We start from the raw sequence: 22,405 nt of genomic DNA, 5'->3' as shown, positions 1-22,405 counted from the left end.
GTGTATCTTCCAGAGAGTCAGGAGGTCCTGGCCTACAGCAGAAGTAGAATACCTCAGGAACCAATACAGGGAGGCAAGGAATTCTTATATTGCAATGATCAGGAAGAGGAAAAAAACTGCCCTGGGAGCACCTTGTCTCCACTGTGGGCAACTCTCTGACTCATGGTGGATTATTTATAGAATAACTAGAAAATTCCCTAGGGGAGAGGTCATTCCTTCCTCGAAGACACGTCAAGGACAGATGACAAAGATGTAGCATGACATCTGTAATATTTTGGATGTCACCTTTAAGTAACTATACCCAGATCGCACCCCCGAACAAATTCAAATGGAGACGGAAAATGCCCAGTATCACACCACAGGGGTAGAACCACCCTTTGCTATATGCAAAAAAAGTCAAGTGACCCTGATCTCATTGCCTGAAACATGGGGCATTCCCCACAGATTGGAAAACTGCATTAGTCTGCCTAATACTCAAAAATCCATCCAAACCACCAGTACTGCCAGAATCCTATATGCCTATTGATCTGTTTTCCGTCCTGAGCAAAGTGTTTGAGCAGCTCCTTTGCCAGAGATTAGAAACCCACTATGAAACCAGAAAGCTGGCTGCTCCAAACCCAATTTGTTTTCAAGCCAGGAAAATCAACCGTTGATGCACTGGGAAATATTATAGCCACAAACTGCAACAATAAATACTTCTTGGCAATATCCATAGACTTCGCAGGGGCATTTGATGCCTTATGGTGGCCAAATGTCCTGGCTTGACTCAAACGAACCAAGATCCCAGAGAACCAATATAACTGCATCAGTAGCTATCTTTCAGATAGAAACATCATGGTGAAGACCCCCTACAGTCACATTTCAAGACATATATATATACCGAGGCTGCCCGCAGGGTTCCGTTCTAGGGCCCCTGCTCTGGAACTGTGTTCTGGATGACTTCTTGCACATCGACTTTGGAGAAGTCCAATCACAAGCGTATTCTGATGCTTGGTGCAGATTTTGATGCTTGGGGCAGATCTTGATGCTTCGGGCAGATTTCAGGTCTCTCTCAGAGACCTATGCAATCGTGCACTGACAGTGCTACAAGAATGGGCTGCTCCTAACCAACTGACCATCTCACCTGCTAAGACCCCCCCCCACCCTCTGTCTTACTGAGGGGCATGATTGCACCAACTAGACTGCCACAGATAAAGATCCATGGCACTACCATAAAACTGCAAGCCCAAATGAAATACTTTGGAGTAGTCGTCGACAAAAATCTATCTTAACTAACTACCGCATCTTGTCAACTTATGTGAGATGATCACAAACTACACTGCCCTAGTGACCAGGGTAACCCAGCGGGACTGTGGCCTCAAAAAGCACACCCTGGTGCTCTTCTATAAGGCAGTTTTCATCCCTGCCATCACTTATGCGTCCGGGATGTGGTTTTTGCAAAGACACAGACCATCATTAATCGTTGAAAGCTAGGAACCATCCAGTGCTCTATCTTCCCAACAATAACAAGAGCTTGTTGCACAGTCTCAACCCATGCCCTGCAAGTCCTAGCAGGTGTGCTACCTTTAGACCTAGAAATTGTCCACACAGGTGTACTCTATCAACTCTCCAAAGGAAAATTGGACACAATATTAGACTTCATCTCTGATCCACTCAACAACAGGACTGCAGAAGAAAAGAGACTTATTACCCATTTAACAAAAGTCTGGCAGACTAGGTGGATCGAGTCTACAAAGGGGGCCATAACCCAAAAATTTCTTCCAGAAGTCCAAACAATTTATCCCAAATGCTCGACATGGTTCTCCCTGGGCCTACAAACCACCTTCCTTCTCACAGGGCATGGTTCCATTCGTGCAAAACTGACTTCCTTCCATATAACAGAGAGAACAGATACACAGAGAACCCTCTGTGTATCTGTAGATCGTATTATACCTGGGACCACCTTATGTACCACTGCCTGCTTTACGAAGATCTCCAGTGTATTCTCATTATGCAGATACCTTCCGCAGGATCAAGAAAACCATCCTCTGGAACACGAGCAACACTAATGCGGCTTTTCCAAGTTTGCCCAAGACCTCTTTGCCTCAACTGTAAACATCTGTGGGAACAGCGCCATTCAACTCCTTCCTTGGTTAATCCCAGGAGTGACACAACCATCAGCACAGCTCAGATGCTGACATTAGGTCCTCCTAGCCACACTTCCTTACGAGGTCCTTTGCCTCCACTCCCCGGGCAGGAGGGGGAGGTGACCCTTGGCTGTCCCTCTTTTTACTCTGGTGGGGCATGGGCCTGCACCACTTATTTGGGGTTATCTTCTCGATGGATCCCTTATCTGTCTTTTCTCTCCAGCTTTCAGTCTCTCTCCCCCCTCTCTCTAACTTGCAGCTACCAGCATCTGAATCATCTCTAAATTGCTTGAGCCCTACGCTCAAAAACTTAATAACATCAATTCACATAACTAGTACTCCTTTTGGCTGACCCCTATCTATAGCGTTTATTTCCCCCCTGGTCCTAGCCACTGAAATCTCAGGAAATTAGGTAGCAGGAGTAAATAACTATAATACTGTTGTACCCGGTCTGCCTCAATGGGGCAGTGTGTGGACAACGTTGGGTCCAATTAAGGGCCCCAGCTGCTAAATACCAGAGGAACAACTGTACAGAACGCTACATGTATACAAAACTACAACAACAATAAAGTATAATACACAAATAAGTTCGACAAATTAGCATAATTATTAATTTTATTACAAAAACAATATCAAAAATATTATAAAAACATTCGCATCTTGTTTGTCAGCAGTAAATAATACCAGGTACATTAGCAATGCAATAACTAAATTGAGTTTATACAATTTATTTCCATAAATATTTTGTACTTGGCAAAAATATCTATTAAATCATTGAAATGAATGCTATTTACTAGTTCAGATTCAGTAAATAACAATGACAGATTGCTCATTTTATCTTGAATTTAAACTATTTCTTAAACAGTTTTTGAGAAATAGTTTAACATATATTGTTGTAATAGTTTAAAAATATTACAACAGTAAAGTATAATATACAAATAAGTTTGACAAATTAGCATAATTATTAATTTTATTACAAAAACAATATCAAAAATATTATAAACACATTCACATCTTGTTTGTCAGCAGTAAATAATACCAGGTACATTATAAAATAGCAATGCAATAGCTGAATTGAGTTTATACAATTTATTTCAATAAATATTTTGTCCTTGGCAAAAATATCTATTAAATCATCGAAATGAATGCTATTTACTAGCTCAGATTCAATAAATAACAATGACAAATTGCTCATTTTTTATCTTGAATTAACCTATTTTTCAAATAGTTTTTTACTAGTTTGAGAACAGAAAATGACTGTTCCCTGCTTGCATTATTAAAAATATTTTTAATATTGTTTCAAATTTGGAAAATAGTAGTAGTAATAACTAAATTGAGTTTATACAATTTATTTCCATAAATATTTTGTACTTGGCAAAAATATCTATTAAATCATTGAAATGAATGCTATTTACTAGTTCAGATTCAGCTTATGCAGCATCAGCCAAAAAAAAAAAAAAAAAAAAAAAAAAAAAATTCACAAAACCATTCCCTCTAAATGTTTGTCCAATTCTTCCTCGAATTTATCTAAGCTATCATCTTCCACAACGACAGACCGGAAGTTTGTTCCAGCAATTAACCACCTGCTGGCTAAAGCCAAATTTCCACACATCTATTCTACATGTCTTTCCTCAATTTGAATTTATGCCCCCTTAGGTTCGTAATCTGAACAAGTGGAAGAATCCCATCAGAATTCAGCGTGCTCAACCCATTCAAGGCCTTGTACACCTCAATCAGATCATCTTGCAGGTACCTAGTCTCCAGCTGCTGCTGCAATTTGCAGAACTTAAGCCTCTCTTGGTAAGAGGATCCCTTCATTCCCCTCACCAATCTTGTTGCCCTTCTCTGTACACGCTCAAGCAAATCTACATCCTTCCTAAAATGAGGCCTCCAGACCTGTACGCAGTACTCAAGGTGTGGCCGACCATTGCCTTATACAGAGGGACAATCACCTCCTTTTCTCTGCTAGCAAAATTCCTATATATCATTGACAAAACCCCATGACCTGCCCTGGCAGCCTGTCTGAATTGCTCAGAAAACTTCATATCTGACTGCACAATTACTCTCAGGTGTTTTTCATTTTCTACCTCCTTAAGTGTAGTACCACACAGTTGGTATGTTCCTCTGGGGTTACTTCTACCCATATGCAGCACTTTACATTTGTCAATGTTAAACTTCAGTTGCCACTTCTCAGCCCATCTGTCCAACTTTTCTAGATCCTGTTGCAGTAGCACACTGCCATTACTGTCATTAACAACCCTGCCAACCTTTATCATCTGCAAACTTTGACACTAAGCGTGATATACCTTAATCACTATCATTGATAAATATACAAAACAACAGTGGACCCAACAACAAACCCTTGTGTGACTCCACTAATAACATTAGTCCATGAAGAGCAGTGCCCATTGATTACCGCCCTCTGTCTTCTCCCACTCAACCATCCTTTTATCCATTGTAGCAACTTACCCTTAATACCATTCTTCTCCAATTTGTACAGTAGTCTTCCATGTGCAACAGTGTCAAAAGCTTTCCTGAAATCTAAGTATGTGATATCAAAATTATATAAATGTAGAGCTTAGTCCATTATTAATGATATTATACATTTCATTCATATTATTTTCTCCTTTAATAAACAGTAAAAATTGAATAACTTCTTTAAACTTTTCTGAGTCAATGTCATTTTTACATATCGATAAACTAATAGGTACAGTATATTAGTGTTGAATTCAGTTTCATTTAAATCAAGATTTATAAATATTTTAAAATTATTTAAAATATTGGTGTATACTTCTGTTCGTGTATTTATTTCAGCAGTTAATCTATCACAAACAATATTTAATGTATTGATAATAAATGTTTTTTTTTCCCTTCTAAAATTACTTCATTATCTCTTGTTTTGTCACACACAGTTTTTCTTTTTTTAATTCGACTTTTTTTATCTTTGTATGCCATTCGTCTAAGTTATTTAATATTTTATACCAGAGGACAGTAAGTAATGCAATTTCATACTTAATTTTTTTTTATTAATTTAGTACATTCTAGACTTGCTACTGATCTTTCCTGTTCACTTGTTTATAAATTAAGGCTTCTTTTGTTAATTTCTAACCATTTCGAAGAGCTGAGACAGCATCAACCCTAGCAGACCATCTTAATTTCAGTGTTAGTGAATTTCTTCCTAAATATTGATTTAAAACATTCCATCTTCTTGGGGCAACAAAAAAAATTTTATACATTTTTTATAAAGTGGAAAAAATACACTGCAGTAGAACAAGATTCAGCTGCATTAGTTCCAATTAAATTTAGAGAGTGAGTAGTGCACGGTACATAAAATGCAGTAGAACTATGTTACTTTAATCTGCCTTGGACTCCTGAATACTTTTCTGCCATATTTGAAGCATTACCGTAACTTTGTCCTCTGCAGTTTGTAATATCAATTGATAAGTCTCCTAATATTTTTAAAATAGCTTTTTCTATATATTCAGCATTATGATGTTCTGTAGGAAGGAAACATAAAAATCTATCTTTGGTGATACCATTTTGTGATGTGTATCTTATAATAAACACTAATTGATCAACGTTGCTGATTTCAGAGATTGAGTCAACAGTAATAGAAAAATATTTTGCTTCTCAAATTTCAGAAACCATCAGCTTTCAACTTTTTTTTGCCGCCAATTCTATAAATTCGTCACAGGTTTTATGTGAAAGGTAATTGGTTTTGCTAGGACTGCAATTAGCATACATCTCCATAAGATTTCTTAAAAAAATTATCACATTTACACAAATATTCTAGACAACTTAAGTAATTACCACTATGTTCTGTACAAATTTTGTTGTTACTACCCTTAAGTGGCAGTGATCACAGTGTGCGGATGTGGGATTTACTTAAAGATATAATTATGATCAGGGGTAAAGGAAAGGGTTTTTGCTTCCTAAAGGTGACTACAGTGGTCTCAGACAGTTTTTTTTTAAATTCTGTACTGTGGGACAAATTGATGTTACCAAGAGCAAATTCTAAGGGGAAGCATTCAAGGAATTAATCATGGAAGCTACTAGATGTTTCATATCTGTTAACAAATATTGTTCAAGGTTTAGGCCAAATTGGTTGTCAAATGAACTAATGAGGCTTGTGGCAGAGAAGAAAAATGCATGGACACATAAATTATCAGGTGACACAGAAGACTATGGCATATATAAGCTAGTCTGTAATCAAGTCACAAAGGAGATTAGGCAAGCAAAGGCAGATTATGAGAAATCTTAGGCAAAGGATGCTAAGAAAAACAGCAAAGATTTCTTTATTTATATAAACTCTAAAAGAAAAGAGATGAATCAGGTTGGTCCACTTGATATTGATAGTTTGCCTGTTGATCCTGCTCAGATGGCAAAAAACTGAATGAGTATTTTGCATCTACATTCACACATGAAGAGTTATTTAGGAAGGGGACTGCCAGAGGTGTATTGAGCTCTGGCAGTGAGCTAGATGATTTTGTAATAACTGAGAGGAAAGTGGAGGAGAAATTGTTGAGGATAAACATAAAAATGGCACCTGGGGTGGATGGGATCTATCCAGTTATATAAAAGGAGGCGGTAAAGGAACTAAGCAAACCTTAGCCATAATTATGAGAGCATTCTTGGACTCGGGAGAGGTTCCCACAGACTGGAGGTGTGCAAATGTATCCTCAATTCATAAAGCGGGATCGAAGGTTGACGCGAGTAGTTACAGACCAGTTATTTTAACTTCTTTTTCACCGAAAATAGTAACTGGTTAAAGATACATTGCAGGATCATCTACACAAGACTGCAGCAATAATTTGGACACAGCATGGGATTGTTAAGGGAAAGTTTTGTCTGACAAATTTGATTGGTTATTATGATGTGGTTACAAAGGAACTGGATGCAAAAAATAATTTGGATATCATATACCTGGATTCCAGGAAAGCTTTTGACACTGTTGCACATGGAAGAGTAGTGTACAAATTGGAGCAGAATGGTATTAAGGGTAAGTTGCTACAATGGATAAAAGGGTGGTTGAGTGGGAGAAGACAGAGGATGGTAATCAATGGGCGCTGCTCTTCATGGACTAATGTTATTAGTGGAGTCCCACAGGGTTCAGTGTTGGGTCCACTGTTGTTTTGTATATTTATCAATGATAGTGATTAAGGTATATCAGGCTTAGTGTTGAAGTTTGTAGATGATACAAGGGTTGGCAAGGTTGTTAATGACAGTTAATGACGGTTAGAAAGGACATTGTTTTATTAGGAGACTCCATTGTCAGGGAAACGGGGAATATTTTTTGTAATAAAGATAGGTGGAGCAGAACCAGGGTATGTCTGCCGGGAGCAACTATTGATGATGTCACCAACAGACTGTCAGATTTTAAAGGGGGTAAAGAAAATATTATTATTCATGTGGGGACAAACGATATTAAACGTACACGATCTGACGATTTGTTGGAAAAATACAGGACCATGCTGAGGAAATAATGTCGCGAGCTAGGCCATAATGTCTATGTGTCTGCAATTCTGCCCAGACACGATAGGAGGGATTATATGTTAAGAGCCTTGTGGATTAACTCAAGACTTGAAGGAATCTGCAAGGCTTTAGGGGGTAAATTTCTATCAGCATGGCCCACACTTGTAGGTAGAAGGAATTTGTTTTGTAGAGACGGGATACACTTAAACAAAGGTGGTGCAAATGTTTTTGCCAGTATTATTGAGGATACCTTAAAGGCTCAGGGAAACTGCTAGCTAGGGGGGATGTGGGTAATATTGACACGCGTTTATCTGATAATATTGGTCAATGTAACTCTTGCACATACCTTAAGAGTTCTTATCTGTTACCCCAACTGGACGTATTATTTAGATGTTCTGGGGGCAAAGACGTTTCACGTGAGCAGGTAGCTAATATCAGGGAAGAGAGCCTAAAAAACTTCAAGGGTTGTGTTAGGGTTGTTAAATATACAAGAACAGTAAATCTTAATTGTTTATACAGTAACGTTAGAAGTGTCGTCAATAAAATGAGCGAATTCGAACTGCTGGTTAAAACAAGTAACGCGGACATAATAGGGCTTACGGAGACGTGGTGCCACCCGGAAATTGGGGATGATGAGTTTCAGTACTTCTTGTATAATGTATTTAGGAAGGATAGAGTAGATAGAAGGGGTGGTGGGGTAATGCTTCTTATCAGAAGCAGCCTGAGTGCGACGATAGCTTTCCCAGATTCAGACATTTCACATGCTAGTATAGAGTCTGTATGGTGTGAGATAGTTGGAAACAAAGGTACAATGCGAGTAGGAGTAATCTACAGACCAGGTGATTGTGAAGACTATGACAAATGCCTCTACATGTAAATGGAATGGGCAAGTAAGCGTCAATGCCTTATTATGGGTGATTTCAATTTGCCTCTAATTGATTGGAGTAAATGGGAAGGAAACTCGACATGGGGAACAAAATTTTAAAATCAACTAGATGACTGTTATTTGTATCAACATGTCAGGGAAAGTACTAGAGAAAAGAATATCCTAGACCTCATCATCACACATGAATCAGATGACATAACAGGGCTGACAGTAGAGGAACCAGTAGCAGGAAGTGATCATGGAGTTCTACGGTGGATGATGACGAGAGAGGTAGCAGAAGTAAAAGGCAAAGGAATGGGTTTTAATTTCAGAAAAGGAAATTACGATGCCTTAAGGTACTACATGGACTCTATTGTTGTTGTTGTTGTTTGTTGTTTTGGTTTTTTAGGAGCATTAGCAACTAAGGCCATATTGCTCCGGGATATGCGGTGGTCATTCCTTGACCTTTCCGCATCCTCCGTATTTGGTGGTGACGGGCTCGAACCCCGGTCTAATCAAGAAGCGTGTGCTATGCACTGCTGCTCCTTCTCACCTGGCTACGGAGGCGCCTCAATGGACTCTATTAACTGGGTAGATATCGCGCAGAGAATGAATACAATTGAACTGTGGTACGCTTTTAAAACATTAATCACAGATGCCTTGAATGCGTATATACCATTAAAAAAATACTCCACGAGAAGGGTTCCAAGTTGGATGACTAGTGAAGTTGCCACATTACTTGAGCAGAAAAAGGTGGCATGGAAACGTTACAGAGCAATAAAAAGTACTGAAGCCTATAACAGCTACAAGGTGATGTGTAATAGAGCCACAGAAAAGGTTCGACAGGCAAAGGCAGTTTATGAGAAATCACTAGCAAACAGAGCAAAGAGGGGGGATAAAGAATTCTTCACATATATAAATGCCAAGAAGAGCAGGACAAACCAGATTGGACCTTTACGTAAGGGAAAGGGGATAGTAATAAATACACCAGCTGCCGTTGCAGATGAACTCAACAGTTATTTTGCATCGATATTTACAAATGAAAAGCCTTTTGTGGCAATGGGAAATTGTGGGGGCGAAGTTAAAAAATATGTAATTAATGATATTGAAATTTCGCAAGATTATTTAATGAAAAAACTTTCAAGCCTACAGACTAGTAAGGCTCCTGGAGTTGATGGAATATACCCTATAATCTTGAGAGAGGCGGCAAGCGAGTGCATTGAACCACTGAGGCTGGTTATGCGAGCATCACTAGACTCTGGGGAGATTCCCTTGGATTGGAAAAGTGCAAATGTATCTCCCATACATAAGGGTGGCTCTAAAAGTGAAGTGGGAAATTATCGACCTGTCAGTCTGACTTCAGTAGTAGGGAAAATCATGGAGGCATTGATCAAGGGTGGAATTCAGGATCATTTGGATCGAATTGAAATTCTCAAGGATACTCAGCATGGTTTTGTAAAGGGAAAATCATGTTTAACAAATCTGGTTTGCTATTTCGAAAGGGTCACTCACGAGCTGGATTTAGGGAATAATTTCGACATTGTTTATTTAGATTTCAGCAAAGCTTTTGACTCAGTCCCACATGAGCGGTTGCTTTATAAGCTGGAACAGGTTGGAATCACAGGGAAAATCCTTAGATGGATAGAAGGATGGCTTCAGGGCAGGAGGCAGAGGGTTGTGATAAATGGCTATTCCTCAGATTGGGTTGATGTAAGAAGTGGGGTTCCCCAAGGATCAGTATTAGGACCACTGTTGTTTTTAATTTTCATAAACGACATTGATGAAGGGATAGAGGGCGTGATGTCTAAATTTGCAGATGATGTTAAAATTGGTAGAGTAGTTAATGATCACTGTCAAGCTAAGCTTCTTCAGAGAGACCTAGATAGACTTCAAGAATGGTCAGAAAAATGGCAGCTGTGCTTTAATCCAACAAAGTGTAAGGTATTACACCTGGGAAACAGTAATCCCAAAATAACTTATTCACTTGGTGGAGTTCAACTAAACCCAGTACTGGAGGAAAGGGACTTGGGTGTTACGATACGGTCAGACATGAAATTCTCTGAGCATTGTAAACAGGTTGCAAGGAAGGCCCATGGTGTCCTATCGATGATCTATCGAACTTTTGCAAGTAGAGATAGGGACGTGATAATCCCATTATATAAGGCCTATGTTAGACCACACTTGGAATACTGTGTTCAAGTATGGAGACCGCACCTAAAGAAAGACATCGAGCTTCTTGAAAGGGTGAAAAGAAGGGTAACTCGCCTGGTGAGATCGGCAAAAGGGCGTCCTTATGAAGAAAGACTTCGAATATGTGGGTTGCAGAGTTTGGAAACTAGACACCTTAGAGGAGATTTGATTGAGGTGTTTAAGGCTCTGAGAGGCATCAGTAAAATGAATGAGGACAAAATTTTCAAGATTATAAATGATGCTAGAACTAGGGGACATAAATTCAAGTTACGCGGGGAAATGTTTAGATTGGACTGCAGGAAGTTTTATTTTAGCCAGCGAGTTATAAATTACTGGAATAAGTTGCCTTCATGGGTGGTAGAGGCCGACAGTTTGGGGAAATTCAAAGGTCATCTGGATAGTACTTTCGGGTAAGGGAAGCGCATAGGATGATAGGATTAATTTCCTTTTTATTTAATTTTTAATTTCATTTTATTATTTTTATTTATTTATTAATTATTATTATTTATTTATTTAATTTTTGTTTTTATCATTGTTTTGTTCGGATTTTTTTTTTTTTTTTTTTTTTGGCTGGTGCAGCATAAGCCATAGGCTTTCTTGCACCATACGGCCGTTACTAATACTAATACTAAAACACCAGTAATGGCAGTATGGTATTGCAACAGGATCTAGAAAATTTGGGCAGATGGGCTGAGAAGTGGCAACTGAAGTTTAACTTTGACGAATGGAAAGTACTGCATATGGGTAGAAGTAACCCCAGAGGAACTTACCAACTGTGTGGTACTACACTTAGGGTGGTAGAAAATGAAAAACACCTGGGAGTAATGTTGCAGTCAGATATGAAGTTTTCTGAGCAATGCAGACAGGCTGCAAGAGCAGATCATGGGGTTTTGTCAATGATATACAGGAATTTTGCTAGCTGGGAAAAGGTGGTGATTATCCTTTTGTATAATTCAATGGTCAGGCCACGGCTTGACTACTGCATACAGGTCTGAAGGCATCATTTTAGGAAGGATGTAGATTTTTTTTTTTTTTATGAGAACCCCAAACACGAGAGGTATTAGAACCTATAGTACTTAGTACCGTGCTTGGGTCTTTTTTTAAGAAGACGAAAGAAGATATTTGTTGACATTGGACTTGAACTTCTGTAGATTGTAATTTTCAGGAAATACGTATGAAAGAAGGTTGTGTTCCAGAAAACAGCAGTTCAATGAATAAACGAGGAAGATGAAAAGTTGGTTCTGTGGGTTTGAAGTTGGACAGTAAATGGATGTTTGCTGGTGGCGGCACGTGTTCGGACTGTTTTGAAAGAGAGAGCAGGAATTATAGAAGCCAATTCAGAAGAACAGTGCCCATGGAAGTATCTTTAGAAGAGGCATGCAGCAGAAACAATGCGTCTATGAGAAAGCGAGTGGAGAGACTCTGTTAGAGATGAATCATTAATTAACCTAACTGCCCTCTTCTGAATGGAATCAAGAAGCCGGAGAGAGGTTTTGGGGGCACCACCCCAGATATGGGAACAATATTCCATGGCAGGGCGAATTTGCGATTTATACAGAGTGGGAAGCTGTTTGGAAGAAAAGTAACGCCGAGAGCGAAAGAGAAAACCAAGTTTTTTAGATGCAGAGGAAGCAATATTTGTAATGTGCTTGTGCCAAGAGAGATTAGAAGTCAGGGTAATCCCCAAAAGAGATATATCATTTTGCCTAGAAATCGGAGTGTCACTAAAGATAAGCATAGGAGTAGAAGAATCCTTTTTGCGAGATATAAGACAAGACTGAGTTTTAGAAGGGTTGAAATCAACTAAGTTGTCTTTGCCCCACTGGAGAATTACCTGAAGATCGGCATTTAAGGAATTGATAGCAGATTTTCGAGAAGTTGAAGCTGATTGAGCAGGACAAGGTTTCTCAAAATGGAAAGTTGAATGCAATGTGCTATCATTGGCAAAACTATGGATAGGATTTCCAGTCAATGGAAGAAGGTCTTTGATATACAAGAGGAAAAGAGTGGTGGAAAGAACTGAACCTTGGGGGACACCAGCATTAGTGGAGAAGTTAGAAGACAGAGAGCCATCTACCATCATCCTCAGTGAGCGATCAGAGAGAAAACTGGATAACCAATTACTAAAAACAGTTGGCAAACCATAAGATGGAAGCTTGTTTAGAAGACCTTTATGCCAAACACGATCAAAAGCCTTTCAGATATCAAAAGCAACTACTTGTGTTTCACCGAACCTTTCCATTGAATTAGTCCACAAATGGGTAACATAAGCCAGAATATCTCCAGTAGATCAACACTGACGGAATCCATACTGGCAATCGTTGATCAGACGGAAGGTTTCTAGGTAGTTTAAGAGTTGGCGATTAATTGATTTCTCCATTACTTTAAAAAGAGTAGAAGTAATAGCAATGGGACGATAATTGGATGGGAGGGATTTGTCACCCTTTTTAGGAACTGGCTGGATATCAGCAAATTTCCAAGCAGAAGGAAAAACACCTTTGGAATAAGAAAGTGAAAAAAGGTGGCAAAGAATAGGTGTAAGTTCAGGAGCACAGGTTTTGAGAACAAGTGGAGAAATACCATCAGGACCTGGAGCCTTCTTAGCATCAAGATTCATCAAAATCCTTCTGATATCCTTTTGATGGGAGACCACAGGAGGCATTGAATGGAGTGTGTTGGGAATGGTGGGAGGTGTTTTACCAAGATCATTAATACATGAGCTGGAAGAAAAATGGGATGCTAGCAGGTCAGCTTTATCCTTGGCTGAAGTGGCAACAGAACTATCTGGTTTGGACAGAGGTGGGAGCAAAGATGGGCAAAGGTTGCGGCCAATAGCTTTGGCAAGAGACCAGAATGCTCGGCTACCATTAGGGGAAGAAGCAAGTTTTCTACTCTTAGCCTGTTCAAACTCTAGTTTGGACTGGTTAATAACTGCTTTGCAACTGTTGCGAGCTTTGGTGTAGGCAGAAAATGAAACTGAAGAATTAGAAACAAGCCAATTACGATATGCAACATTCTTCTCTTGGACAGCCTTAGCACATTTATTGGAAAACCAAGGTTTAGATAAAGGACGAGATTTTAAAGTGGAGTGTGGGATAAAGGATTCCATTCCTGCAAGAATAATTTCACTGACACGATCTGAGCAAATGTTGACATCAGAAGTTTTGAAACAGTAATCCGACCAAGGAAAAGAAGAAAAGAAGTCTCACAGGTCATCCCATTGTGCATTCTTGTAATGCCAAACAACACGAGGTTGGGAATAGCCATGAGATAAAGGTTCCATTGGAGAAGAGACAATCACCAAGTTGTGATCTGAAGTGCCTAAAGGACCTCTCACTTCGACCGTGTACTTAGAAGGGTTGTTTGTGAGAAAAAGATCAAGTATATTGGCTGTATGATTAGGATTGTCTGGTTTTTTTGTAGGTAAATGAACAATCTGTGCTAGGTCATTAGTAATTGCAAAAGCCTCAGCATCTCGACCTGCTGGGTCGGTGTGACTAGAAAACGGAAGCCAGCTGGAGTTGTGGACATTAAAATCACCAAGGAAAATTACTTCACTGTTAGGAAAGTTGGACTGGAGAAAGTCAAGTTGCAAAGAGAGGAAGTCAAAGAGCTCCAAGTGATTAGTGGAGTTGGGAGAACGGTAGAGACAACAGATGAATTTGATACAATGAGGTAGAGAGATTTTAAGCCAGAGAAGATCAAAGAGAGGAGATTCCAAATTGCCAAGTCTCTGACAGGGAATATCAGAACGGACATATACACAAGTACCACCTTTGAGGCGAAAGGAATCATACAGCAAATAATTTGGGCATCTGAGATGAGCAGTAGATGAATCAACCGATATCTGAGATTCTGTCAGAAAAAGTACATGGGGTTTGGCAGACTGCAAGTGGAAATGGACATCGTTGAGATTAGAATTGAGACCACGTATATTTGTGAAATGAATTAGGAAGTCCTTGGGAGGTTTAGATCTTTTCGCAGATAAGCTTGCTCTATTAGTTTGATAATTCATGGTGTATTCAATAGGAAGAAAAAGTAGGTGGGACATGCTGTATGAAGTAATGAAATTTTTGGATATGGCGTACATGTGGTAAGAATATACCCATGTGGTAAGAATAGATTTGCTTGAGCATGTACAGTGAAGTGCAAAAGATTGGTGAGGGGAATGAAGGGATCCTCTTAGCAAGAGAGGCTTAAGTCTACAAATTGCAGCAGCTGGAGATTAGGCACCTGCGAGGTGATCTGATTGAGATCAACCCATATAAGGTCTTATATGGGTTGAGATCGCTGAATTCTGTTGGGATTCTTCCAGTTGCAGAGATTACGAATCTAAGGAGGCAAAATTGAAATTGAGGAAAATTCAGATGTAGAATAGATGTGTGGAAATTTCCCTTTAACCAGCGGGTGGTTAATTGCTGGAACAAACTTCCATCTGTCGTGGAAGTTGATAGCTTAAATAAATTGAAGGAGGAACTGGACAAACATTTAGAGGGAATGGTTGTGTGAATTTTTTTTTTTTTTATTGGATGATGCTGCATAAGGTCATAACACTTGCTTTCTTGCTCATACATGTGCCTGTTTTACTATCATAAACCAGGTTTTAATCAAAAGCTGAACAATAGTAATAATGTTTTTTAAAATATCTCTTCCTTCAGACTGAATTTGTTTCATTGGTTCCATGTCAGTATGACACAAAATTGAACGTCTCTTAAAACAAACACATATCATTTGTGTGATTTGATGAAAAAGACCATTCACCATTTGCATTTGTCACAGGCATTGTCAGAATTAGCATTAGTAGAGACATTTGACGCAAGAAAGAAGCTTAATGCAGCATCAGCCAAAAAAAAAATAAAGTAAAATAAATAAATAAAAAATAACCACTTCCACTTCACCCCTCTGTTCGTTCGAAATACCTGTCCAGCTGAGCCTTAAACTTATTTAGGCTATCAACTTCCACGACAAGGGATGGAAGTCTGTTCAACCTACCAACCACCCGCTGGCTAAATGCAAATTTCCACACATCTATCCTACATCTGTCTTTCCTCAATTTGAATTTATGCCCTCTCAGGTGATTATTCTGAGCAAGAGGAAGAATCCCATCAGCATTGAGCAGGCTCAAACCATTCAAGGCTTTGTACACCTCTATCAGATCACCTCGCTGGTGCCTAGTCTCCAGACACTGTAATTTGCAAAACTTAAGGCTTTGTTCGTAAGAGCACCCCTTTGTTCCATTCACTAATCTTGTTGCCCTTCTCTGTACTCGTTCCAGCAGCTCTACATCTAGAGTTCTGTATACAGGACTCTAGGTGTGGCCTGACCATTGCCTTATACAAGGGAATAATCACCTCCTTATCCCTGCTGGAAAAATTCCTGTATATCATTGACAATACTCCATGAGCTACTCTTGCAGCCCATCTGCACTGCTCAGAGAACTTCATATCTGCCTGCACAACCACCCCCAGGTCCCTTTCATTCTCTACCACTGTCAGTGTAGTACCACAGAGTTGATACGTTGTGCTGGGGTTGCTGTTTGCCATATGTAGTTCTTTACATTTGTCAATGTTAAACTTCATTTGCCACCTCTCGGCCCATCTGCTCAACCTTTCCAGATCCTGTTGCAGCAGCTTAGTGTCAGTAGTGTCCTTGACAACCCTGCCAACCTTCGTATCGTCTGCAAACTTGGACATTAAGCTTGATATGCCATCATCAATATCATTTATAAATTCAGAAAACAATAAAGGACCCAATACTGAACTCTGAGGGACTCCACTTATAACATTAGTCCACGATGAGCAGTGTCCATTGATTACCACTCTCTGTCTTCTCCCCCTGAACCACCACTTTATCCATAGCAGCAATTTGCCTCCAATGCCACACTGCTCCAATTTGTGCAGCAGTCTTCCATGTGCAACAGTATCAAAAGCCTTTCTAAGATCCAAGTATATAATATCAAAGTTTTCCCTGCATCCAGTTCTTTTGTGACTGCATCATAGTATCCAATCAAATTGGTCAGGCAAGACTTCCCCTTAACAAAACCATGCTGTGTCTGAGCTATAACTGAAGTCTTGTCTAGATGATCCTGCAGTGCTTCTTTAACCAGTGCCTCCATTACTTTTTCGGGAACAGAAGTTAAACTCACAGGTCTATAATTACTTGTGTCAGCCTTTGATCCTCCTTTGTGAATTGGGGTCACATTTGCACATCTCCAGTCCATGGGTACCTCCCCTGAGTCCAAGGAAGCTCTCATAATTATGGCTAAGGGTTTGCTTACTTCCTTTGCTGCCTCCTTTAATATAACTGGATAGATCCCATCCACCCCAGGTGCCTTTCTTGTGTTTATCTTCAACAATTTCTCCTCCACTTTGCTCTCAGTTATTACAAGATTCTCTAGCTTACTGCTAGAGTTGAATGCACCTCTGTCATTCCCCTCGCTGAATAACTCCTCATGTGTGAATGTCGATGCAAAATATTCATTTAGTTTGTTAGCTACCTGAGCAGGGTCATCAACAGTTGACCCATCGATATCAAGTGTACCAATCTGATTCATCCCCTTCCTTCTTGAGTTTACATAAGTAAAGAACTCTTTGCTGTTTTTCTACGCATCCCTTGCCAAGGATCTCTCGTAATCTGCCGTCGCCTGCCTAACCTCCTTTGTAACTTGGTTACAGATCAACTTGTCTCTATCATAGGCTTCTGTGTCACGTGTTAATTTGTATATATCCCATGCATTTTTCTTCTCTGCCATATGCCTCATTAGTTCATCTGACATCCATTTAGGCCTAAACCTTGAACAATATTTCTTAGTTGGTATGTAAAGCCTAGTAGCTTCCAAGATAAGTTCTTTGAATGCTTCCCATTTTGAATTTGCTGTTGGTAACATCATCAGTTGATCCCACTGTATAGAATTTAAATACTGTTTCAGTCCATCGTAGTCGCCTTTACGAAAGCAATACCCCTTCCCTTTACCCCTAATGGTAGTTACCTCTTTGAGTAACTCCCACTTCAGAACACTGTGATCACTGCCACCTAGTGGTTCATTTATCTGCAGATTCTTAATGCATGAAGAATCACTACTGATAATCAAATCAAGAGTATTACTCCCTCTAGTTGACTCCCGAACATGCTGATGTAGAAAACAATCATCCAATAAATCCACAAAAGCCTTGCTAGTGTGTGAGTGACCAGCCCCCAAATTCCAGTCAATATCTGGGAAATTAAAAATCCCCCATTATAAGACTCTCTGATTTACTGGCCCACGCTATTTCTCTGTACAGTTTCTTATTATACTCATTAGAGTCATTAGGCCTATAGCACACTCCTACTCCCAATTTTGATCTCCCGATGCTTATGTCACACCAAATTGACTCGACACTGCACTGTCCAGCGATGTCGACTGGCTTCACTTCCTTGGATTTTGTGTTTCTTAACCTAATAGCATAACCCCTCCTCCCTTCCTATCCTGTCTATCCTTTCTGTAGACATTGTACTCCCCAAATTCCAGTTCTGCATTCCTTATATCTGTGTGACACCACGTCTCTGATATCCCAACAATATCTGCCTTTGATGTTTTGAGCAATACCTCAAATTCATCAAATTTATTTACTAAACTCCTAGCATTGGTGTACACGCAAGTATACATGCACCTGCTCTTCCTCTTAGGCACCCTAACACAACCCATGTATTTACTTGTACCCCCATGATTCCCAGCAGTCTCTGAAATATCCTGCATCTTATTTTCCAGGCTGCTGCTCATTCCAATAGAAGCAGTGCAAGAATCACTTTCTCCTCTGCCAGTGGCTACTGTTAATCTATTAGTCCTTGTATCCCCCCAATCTAGCAGTTTTCCGACCCACCTAACACTGCCTCGATAGCATCAGCAAACATTCTTGCACCCTTTTTGTTTAAGTGTATCCCATCCTTGTAGAAGCAGTCCCTCCTGTTAACAAGTACAGACCAGGCTGAAAAAAAATTCTACCCCTTGAGCCCTGCACAATCTTGCCCGGGCCGAATTGATTGACAGGGCTCTCATCATGTGTTCCCTCCTATCGTGTCTGGGCAGAATTGCAGACAGTTTCAAATTCAACCCTGATTCACGGCTTTTTTTTTCATCAGTGAATTGTACTTGTTAAGTAATTCCACCCGTCTCCTACTCTTAATATCATTAGTGCCAACGTGTACAACTATATCACCTTTTGTGCCCTTAAAAGATGATATCCGCTCTGCAACGTCATCAACCTTTGCCCCTGGCAGACATACCCTGGTCCTGTTCCACCTATCCTTTTTACAAAGCATGTTTCCCGTTTCCCTGAGAATAGTCACCAACAACTACTAGTTCCTTTTGGACCAGCGCATTCTGCCTTGGGGTTTCCGCTGTGTTGCGCAATGACCAAGTGCAAGCTCTGGCATTGGTATGGGCAGCTGAGAGCTTGATGGGCCCCTCACTTGTAATCCTTCGAGGGCATCCACCCTGTCCTTCAAGCTCTCATATAGGCCCATAACAATGCTGAGTTGTCGCCTGATTTCCTTACACTCCTTGCATCGCGCACATACAAAGACATCCCCCATGGCAGTATCATGTCCCATACCTGACTGCTCCGCAAACATCAAGCAAATAGTGCATCTTAAAAGGCTGTGATTCAGAGGGCAACTGCCCCCCCCTCAGTTCTCCCCTGAGCCACAGCATTCCCATTAGCTTGAGCCTTTTGCTTTGCTGCTCTGGTTTGAGTCATGATTTCGATTTACTTTCAATAAAATTTCAATTTCAGTACAAAATTAAATCCTAAACTTGTATCCCAACACAGTTATAACGCTATATTTATGTTTCAGTAACGAGTGTTATCTACGAAATATTTGTTTCAGTAACTAGTGTTATCTATGAAATATTTGTTTCAGTAACGAGTGTTATCTACGAATCCATTTATATAACTTCCGTATCAAGTTATGTATTAATTATATTTTTTTACTAATTATTTATGTTACGTAACCTAAGTGGTTATATGTATAGTTAAAAGTAAAATTTAATTGCCAATGAAGTTCGACAAGATTAATAGATTTTACTGATTAATTTTCCCGTAACAATGGCGGCTATTTACGAACGGTAAACACGTGGATTTGATACCCTTTCCGATACTAAGTAATACCTACAAAATCTCTATCTAAGTTACTTTAAACTTAAGTACCGTAAATAGGAATATAAAGCTACTCTAGAAAATAAGTTAATATGTCAATTTAAACTAATAAAGCAGAAAATAAATCAGAAAAAACTTCTCTGTTCCAAGAGCGGTAGAAAGATACGTCCGCACCGGCAACTCTAGTCCTCAGACTCCCAGATTTTCAGAATTGTTTCAACATTCGAAAATGTTGATCTAGATCCATCCTTAATAACATTATACATATACTCAATATTTGAAACATTTTTTTTTCTTTGGCATAGTTATTATTAGCCATATGGTGCAAAGAAGCCTGACATTTATGCCGCACCCACCAAAAAAAAAATTTGAGCTACCCTGAGAGAGAGAGAGAGAGAGAGAGAGAGAGAGAGAGAATGATGATATCCAGCTTAAGAACTGGATATGGGTGTGTCAAGCCCATACTCACCAGATGTGAGTTAGTTGTTGCTATTAGGATTAATGCCTTTTTAAATATTAAACTGTTTCATTTAATTCATTGTTTATTGACAATATTTTTAATTCAAATGAGATTATAGTAACATAGCTTAAGATTAATATAACTGATAATGATATTGATGCAATATAAAAAATTAACACCTGAATCAATTCATATTTTAAGAGCGAGGAAACAAAAAGCTTTCAATAAGGGAAATGTATTCCACAGTCACAATAGATAATGAAACATTACATAGATATAGGTCGGCCACAAGCATGTTCAACCAGTTCTGTCGAACAGGGCCCCCACACTCAAATGGTCTAAATAATAATACCATTTGCATCTTTTCTGCATTTCTATCAACGAGCCTACTGATATCTTAATGTCTAGTTATCGACACTTGTTACTCCAAGAGTGCTTTTGCAAGTCGACTTGAAAATTGCTAGAAGTAGTGTACTTCATTCTTAATGTGTTTAGTTTGATATCGAACATAGGACGTTATACTCACTTTCAATAATATTTGTATTGTTTTTAACTTTTGGAGATAAGGAAATAACAAACAGGGCCCTGCAAATTTTGAGGTTGGCACTGTATAGATATAATATTTAAATTTCTGTTACAATAGAATCACAATTTATTAAACTACAACACTACTTTCAGAGAGATAGATACGTACCTATATTTACTTCAGTCTGTGCACTCCTACGTATCGCATTTTAACCCAGCACATCAACAATTAAACTAAACGTTACAGTTTTCAAGTCTCAGCTTATATAGGTTCTCATGGGGTGGTCCAATTAAAATAGTTTCTGCAGAACGAATAAAATTTCCATATAATGAATGGATTTTGAGAGACCTGGGTATGCATTGTTCATACCTCCGGCCTCTAGGCAATAGAGCTGCTGCTGCTGCTATAGAAAGCACGAATTAAGAGCTAAAAGGATTAACATTCTACAATTTAGTGTAGAATTGTACAATTGCCTCTAAATTGCAATTGTAACACATTTACAATTGCAATTGGAGAGGCAAGTGGGAGAGGCAATTGTAACACATTTACAATGGCCTCTCCCACATGCTGTACCGAGAAATCATACTGGTCAAATGCTTTCTTGTGTTCATAGCCAGCGGAAAAGATAAAAGCATATTCCCAATGCAGATAATACGCTGTGGTCAACCTGTTCTACTGTTACACCCTATTAGAGAATTAGGAGAGAGTGATTTTCCTTTATTCTGGAAATTAATCCATTCTTTTGGACCAATGAGTCATCCACACTTTCAGTAGATTTCACCTATCTCTGTTTACATGCTTGGGTACAAGTGGGCCCTAATTCAGATCAGGGTGTTAAAAAAAGAAATCGCTTTAAAAATTTGAGATTACAGTGGCCTTGCGAGGCCCCCTCTAACATGAAGCATAACGCTAGCACCTCATTTGCCTGTTTATAAGTACAGCACTGTAGATGATATCAGAAATGCAGAACAAGCTGATAAATTATATTATAAATTAGTATATAAAGTCTATAGGGCTGTATCCAAAAATTAATATTTTTATTAGATTCATATATGTATATATATAAAAAAAAAAACATACATTTGTTTATAAAAGAATGTTTCAGTGTCCTTTTATGCATTAAATACTGCAGAGGAGGACAAACCTCATAACTAATTAAAATTAAAACTCTTTTAGGTAACTTTCAGTTTTGTTATTTTCTCTTAATTGAAGTGTTCTTAAATATGTATAAATAATTTTAACTCCCCTTGCAGAATAATATTCTGAAATATGTCATTGTTACTTTAGGATGTGAAGGAGAATTTTAAAAGAGCAGTTTCAGAAGCACAGTCTGCTTTTGGAAATGGTTCAATTTTTATTGAAAAATTTATAGAAAAGCCACGCCATATAGAAATACAAATTCTAGGTGAGTTGAAGTTTCTGCACTATTTCTGTTTCAGTACTTGGAGTGTGAGTAACTTTCTTATATTTTTAAGTGTACAACATAGTGTTTTAGAAGAGTTTTTTTGCATCTTGTAATTTGGGAAAATAAGTTTTTATTTACTGCTGTGCATGAATTTATATTAGAAATGAATTTCTTTATTCATACAAGATTTTTCTTAATATTATATATAAGGAAACGCTCATAACCTA

General features: G+C 38.8%; 1 protein-coding gene across 5 annotated transcripts in view; it reads left to right on the top strand.

Moving 5' to 3' along the window:
* The window catches only part of PCB (Pyruvate carboxylase), a 593,745-nt gene that overhangs the window by 154,338 nt on the left and 417,002 nt on the right, over positions 1-22,405 (top strand). For all 5 annotated transcript variants that reach the window (XM_090389678.1, XM_090389679.1, XM_090389675.1 and 2 more), the window contains one exon: positions 22,061-22,178. In XM_090389678.1, coding sequence (XP_090245804.1) covers positions 22,061-22,178 — 118 coding nt within the window. The remainder of the gene's footprint in view (positions 1-22,060; positions 22,179-22,405) is intronic.

Source organism: Mastigoproctus giganteus, chromosome 2, assembly GCF_048544385.1.
Source record: "Mastigoproctus giganteus isolate SK-2022 chromosome 2, ASM4854438v1, whole genome shotgun sequence".
NCBI classification, from domain to species: Eukaryota; Metazoa; Arthropoda; class Arachnida; order Uropygi; family Thelyphonidae; genus Mastigoproctus; species Mastigoproctus giganteus.
The sequence above is the reverse complement of the archived record's forward strand: the minus strand, read 5'-3'. Positions and strand labels throughout refer to the sequence as shown.